Source organism: Sorex fumeus, unplaced genomic scaffold (genome assembly GCF_029834395.1).
Source record: "Sorex fumeus unplaced genomic scaffold, SorFum_2.1 ptg000047l, whole genome shotgun sequence".
Taxonomy (NCBI): domain Eukaryota; kingdom Metazoa; phylum Chordata; class Mammalia; order Eulipotyphla; family Soricidae; genus Sorex; species Sorex fumeus.
This window is the reverse complement of record NW_026606104.1, coordinates 24,478,226-24,484,616: the sequence shown is the minus strand read 5'-3', so window position 1 is coordinate 24,484,616 and position 6,391 is coordinate 24,478,226. Positions and strand designations below refer to the sequence as shown.

Sequence of the window (6,391 nt, the reverse complement as noted above, 5' to 3'; positions counted from 1 at the left end):
CATTTGTGTTATCAGTTGCCAAATCTTACATATTCTACAGGAATTACTGCATCTTTCAGTCACTATAAAAGACCATAGTTTTCAGTCTGCATGATTTTTTTTTGTTTGTTTCTTCAGTGGTTGTGCAGAGAAGCCATTTCTGGGACAGAATTGTATTTTTTAAGCCATCCCCCCTCCCCCTTGAAATGGATATATACAAATAAAATAAATGGAACACAGAATAGCTTTTTCTATTTATTTGTAATTCACATCATTCTGGAAGCAATTGAAGCCTTATTCCAAACAGAATTAGAAGCAAACACAGTTAATAGCTGAGATTTATGAATGCTCATATGGTTTTAATTTGGGGCATAGAATAGTTTTGAGCTGTTATTACAGAGAAAACTTTCAGAGTACCCAAAATACATGGTAATTTTCATATTTCCTTTTTCTCTAGCAGTCATTCTTTAACAGAAATATCAGTGTTTGCTAAAGAAGAAATTAAATTTCTTTGGTTACATTTATGCCTCTAAAGAACAAAAAGGGGCATTTTCCTACAACTCACATCATTTTCAACTGCCCCCAAGTTGTTACTCTATATAGGGCAGCCTCATAAGTATTTGAGCAAATTAGAAAAAAAGTTACAGGATGAATATTGTCAGTTGTACTAAAAACAACACACACACATACACAAAGTGACCCTTCATAGGGTTTAACACATACTGCATACTGGCAAACAGTCTATGCCAACCAGAGCTTTGACAGCTTGGCTAAAGGAAATGGGACAGCAGGGCAGTACACATGCCCAGCCATGACTTTCATGACTGTTGTTGACAGCCCTCATGTAATTCAGAAGAGGTAAATAGCTTTACCCATGAAGAGGTGTAAATAAAGTGTTCTACAGAACTGCTTAGACACATTACTGATTATCAGTGTGATATGGCATCATTACTTCAGTCACAAAAATTTAAAACAAGGACCCTTAGATGTCTCTGCTTTGAAGACTTTGTAGAACACATCATAGCAATCCAAACTCCTTTACAATAGTCAACATTAGAGGTGACAGCACACCATACATACTTCGTACTCTCTCGCTCCAGCAACTACCACTCTACTTCAGTTCATTTGGCTTTAGCTACACTGGCACTCTTTTCTCTTTGGGGAAAGGGTGGGAATGGGGACTTGGGCCCACCCAGAGGTGCTCAGGATTCATCGTTGGCAGTGCCAGGGATAGAACTGGGGCCAAACATGTGTAATAACCCTTGGACCTCTTCTGACTCTTATACCGACACTTCTAATGTTGCCAGAAAAATTCAAACTCTTGGATTAGGGATTTTCTATTGCTTACTGTCTGCATCTTCTGGATTATCCACACAGCTACCCCATTGGGGTATTCCCTTACCCCGTTCAGATCTTTGTTCAAATTTTTACTTGTTACTGAGGTCTTCTTTCCAATTAAAATAGCAAACTGGTTCCCACTCTTTTATCTTTCTTGAGAGCACCTACCTCTGTCTAAAATTAAAGTATTATTAATTAACTTGCTTATTGCTGATCTCCTGCATTAGATAACAAGCTCCATAAGTACAATGCTTTGGATCTCCAGTCCCATATACAATCTCATACACAGCCAACACTTAAATTCTCTGAATCCTCATTTGCTCATCTGTACAATGATGACTGTAACAGTAGAAGTGCTGAAGAGTAAACAACACATGTAAATTGCTTACTTATTCCTAGTACTCAGCAAAAAGTGGCTATGTCAACATTTATTGTGTACTTCACTCACTTCCATAGTTTGAACTACAATTCGGAATTTTCACTCATATCCTATTACATCACCCTAAAAATATGATTAAAGCATCAGTATACATGGATAGCATACATAAACAGGGTCCCCATAAGAGAACCAAAGCTTTCTTAGCCACGCATAGCTGAAGCACATCCTCCAGGTAAGTAAGCTGCAATTCTTACAGTCCTGTCAGAGCCATGTAGAGGAGATATCCTAATAAACGTCTTTTAAGGATGACAGAGAGACACTTTGGGAGAGGTGGGTGGTATCTCCCAACTTCCTAGGGAAAATGTGTAAATCACAAAAAAGAAAAAAAAAAAAAAACCGGGCAAGTTACTAACAAATATTTATTGAGAATCTATTAAGACCAAGAAGAGCCAAGTCATAGGCATACAGACAGATACAGAAGTTCTCTGGTCTCATGGAGCTGAATATGATGCCCATACTCAAAAATCTATTTAATCAGCTATCCAAATGGTTATTAAAAAAAAGTTACCTTTGTTTTGATCACAGGGCACATTTTCTACATCAAGGTAAAATATAAAAAACAAACAAAAAGACACTTTAGAGCCTAAAAAGAGCAATGCCTCCATAACCTTGTGGGGAAAACCTACTTGTTATCTGAGAACTTATTATATAGTGCAACTAGAATGAAGGCCTTCAAACTTACCTACAATAAGTTTAACATGCTGTATTTATGACAGAAAATAAATTTCACACACACAAAAAATAAGTTTAGCTTTACTACATGTGAAGGCCTATTTTCTCTACTTCTCTTAAGAAAAAAAAATATATTGCAGCGATGGAGATAGCTCAGGTGGCAGAGCACATGCTTACTACATGCAAAGTCCTGAGACTGATTCCCTGGCACTGCAAATGCCCCTTCCCCCTAGCACCGCCAAAGGTGGTCCTGGTAGTCCCCAAGCACCACCAGGCCTGAGCACCTCAGGCCTGCACCATGGGGTTGCGCACTACTAGGAGTGGCCCCAAGTCACCACTCCACTCCCAGCAGTGCGAGGTGGGGCCTCTAAAAATTATTTTTTTAAATGTCCTCGTATACCTCTGTAAATTGTTGCATTCCGCAATCAATTTCAACAAAAGGAAAGAGAGGAAAATAGACAAGGCATACTACCAGGTCTTAAGCGGCACCAAGTATGCATGGAAATAAGTACCTGAGTCAAGAGACACAAGCCAGTCTCAATTTTGTCTAAACCCTCATGACCGCACATTTGCTGTCAACTTATAATCTGTACATTGTGTTTTTCTTGTTCACTAAGGGAAGGCCTTCTGGGTGCCTTCCCGTCATATATAGCCATGCTTCTTTACTCTGTGCAATAAACCTAGACATATGCTCACATTTGTACTCTAGGAACACACCACACCAGGAAAAAGAACTGAGAAACAACCCCTACACACCTCCACCTCTATCCCTTCATTGACACCTGACTGGAAAGGAATATTCTGGCTCAGAAATTATGATAATGAAGCAGATGCTGACTCTGGAGTACTCTCTCAGATTAAAAATCCACCAAATTTAAAGTACCCCCACCACCCCATTTATACAACCATGAGCAGGTTATATAACTTCTCTGACTAGACTGCCTCATAAGAAATCAGGAAAATAAAACTTTTCTCATTCAGTTTTAAGAATTAACGTTTTTACTCTATGCTTTCTGGGACATAGTCAACACTGCATTGGTGATCACTGGTATTACTAATACATAACACCAATTGTGATCTCTTCTGCCTAAATGTAAGACTAGTGGTTTCAAGTATCACTAATGATTCCTTCAGCAGATAGTACAAAAAGGACTAGAGCAGTGTTTCTCAACCTTTTTCCAACTGTGGCCCCCACACAGTTTCCTGGGCTAGAGCACATGCCTAGCAGCTTGGGGCCCATTCACTGTATGGCCTCCCTAGCACCAATGGGTGTTAGCACTGGTGGCCTGAGCACAGCTGAAAAGATGCTGCAGTAGAAACAATAAAAGTTCCTTCATTTCTGATCAAGTAACTTGAGCATATTATTTCAGGAAATATATCTGACCTACTGAATAGCACTTAGGAAGCAATGCTTTAAGAAGTGGGGTTATAATGACATTTTATAGGAGGTGGAAGACCTACTTGGAAATGATAGTCCTGCCCATTTCCTCCAGTCCTCAACTTAAAATACAACATTACTGCTAGTACTACACATCAGGAACCTTTAAAGTCATGAGGACTATTTGCCTGGAGCTGAAAAATGCAAAATAAGTGCATCTTCACTTAAACAGCAAACAATCCTGTGTCAATCAAAATTATCGAAATCCTTTTTCGCCCATGAAATATAGATTTAAGTGTATTTGTCTATTGTTTATATAACAACTGTATCATTATTCTCTTCCAAATAATACTTAATATTTAGTGAGATTTTTTTTAGTGGGCCTGAATTGTTCTCTAAAAATAATCAGTATTATTTCTAGACGTACACTGAAGTTATCATCCAAGTGCAACTGTACTGCTACGGAAGGCAAATCTTCTGGCATATGTCAGAATACTAAAATAATTCTAAGGTAAGGAATTAAGCTTAAATTCATTTCCTTTTCTTTCAAAAAGGATGTCATTTTATCATTATCATTGCTAACCTCTAATAAATATATTACTTTAAAATTCTTATATTTATATATTTAAAATTATATTATTCTTCTCAATTAAAAAAATTCAGGGTATAATTTTAGTACCCTCCACTGTATTGAAGAGAACAAGTAAATAATGTTTCAATGTTTCCATAATTTAAAACTGAAGAGCCAACTCTAAATTTGGGTCCGTATAATAAACCTTAGAATATTTATATTCTTTCCTAATAGTAAATAATTTCCAGGGACTACAGAGATATTTTTTGCGATGACCTATTTTATTTGTGGTATGTGTTCCTTTTCTCTAACACAGTCTGATTTACTGCTTCAGTCCAGAGTGAGTGAAAACATTATAGTCTTTTATAGGGAGAGCTTCAGAAGTTCACCCTCTTTTCCATAATATAGTCCTTACTCTTCAAAGGACTTGGTAAAGCAAAACCTTAAAAAAAAGTTTTTGGTTTCAACACTAGTAAAAAATTCAAAATTTAACTAAAAAGGAAGTCACAACAAGCATTCTATAATATAAACAGACAGTATCCACATAAGTTTATTTCTCACAGTTCTCCTGACAAATGAACATTATTCAAGAACATACTGTATACACAGATAAGAAGAAACATACAAAATGTTTTTAAATGATGCACAACAAAATCCAGCAGTATAAAAGAATGCATGTGAACTCTTGCTCACTGCGCAGACTAAATTTAATCACTTGTTTAAATAGTAATAAAAATACAATCTTTTATGGATCTTGTGCAGACTACAAAAGAGGGAAATTATTACCATATATATGATTTTTATATTAGGCAGTTTTCTTTGATGAGTTGCACCGACAACTCCAAATACAGAGGCAGAAGGCTGTGTATTTTAAAGAAATTAATGTTGTGAATTAGAGATTTTACACAGTTACTACCACTGGCACTTTTCACCATATTTTGTACACATCACATGATCATCTTATATAACATTACATTTAAAAAATATATCTGAGTGACAATTTTATAACATTCACACACCATGAGCTGGTTAAGGAAGCAAATAGTTGCCTCCTGTAGTGCTTCACTTGTTGGTAATAAGGACAGTTCATTGTGGTTAAAAAAAAAATTAGACATCAATATGGTTAAGCAGCTCCAATTTACTAAGGCCATTCAGTGGCCACCACTGGGACAGTGAGTTCTTTTAAAGTGTATATCCTAGAAGCAAACACCATCATTGGTTAAAACTTTGTCTAAAGAAGTCAGTTTCTGTGCTGAAAACTATTTTCACAAAACTGAAAGCTACTAAACTGTTTTAATGTAAATACTTTTGTCTTCTCGTATTTATGCAAGTTCTTTAAAACCTTTGGAATTTACTCTCTCTTTAATGTGTGCTCTCGTTTCCACCTCACCCACTTAAGATCCCATCTAAAAGGCTTCTTTTGAGGCAGTGGTGGGAAATTCACCAGGGAAACCCTTTGCTCACCAGAAATGTTCAGCTGCTGAACAGTGATCTAGAGCCACAACGGTGCAGAGCTGGACTTGACGAGAACACTCAGGAAGCGGTCATGCTGTGAGTGTCATTTCAGGGAAAGCAGAGAATCTTTCCAAACTGTGCACATAATTCACAATGATACCATTGCTATGTGTTGAAGAGGACTAATATATAATGTTTTCTCCCACGTCATCTGTTTGCTGGAAAGTAGTTTGGGTCAAGGTAATTATAACTGGTGCCTTGGGACACACAGTAGTCTCTGTCTAAGAATGTTTCTGACCTATAAATGGGTTCTAACTGATGATCTTCCTTGTGAATATCTGTTTCATGTAGGCTGCAAAAGGAAAAACAAACACATCATTACGTGGCACTGGTTGCATTTTCATCCACACATTACAAGACTTCCTCACAGCTCTGCCTCTCTAAATCAATTAAACTATCAGAATTTCTAATAAAAAAAAGTACTTGAGATGTGGTATGACTGAAGAAAAGATTTAAACTGCCTAGGGCAGCTACAACGAGTGTAATCCACTACATGTGG

The 6,391-nt window shown here is 37.0% G+C and overlaps 1 protein-coding gene across 8 annotated transcripts in view; it reads right to left on the bottom strand.

Moving 5' to 3' along the window:
• Nucleotides 1-4,903: 4,903 nt before the first annotated feature.
• ZZZ3 (zinc finger ZZ-type containing 3) overlaps nt 4,904-6,391 on the bottom strand; it is a 64,878-nt gene continuing 63,390 nt past the window's right edge. For all 8 annotated transcript variants that reach the window (XM_056123744.1, XM_056123748.1, XM_056123745.1 and 5 more), the window contains one exon: nt 4,904-6,184. In XM_056123744.1, coding sequence (XP_055979719.1) covers nt 6,040-6,184 — 145 coding nt within the window. In that variant the 3' untranslated portion in view covers nt 4,904-6,039. The remainder of the gene's footprint in view (nt 6,185-6,391) is intronic.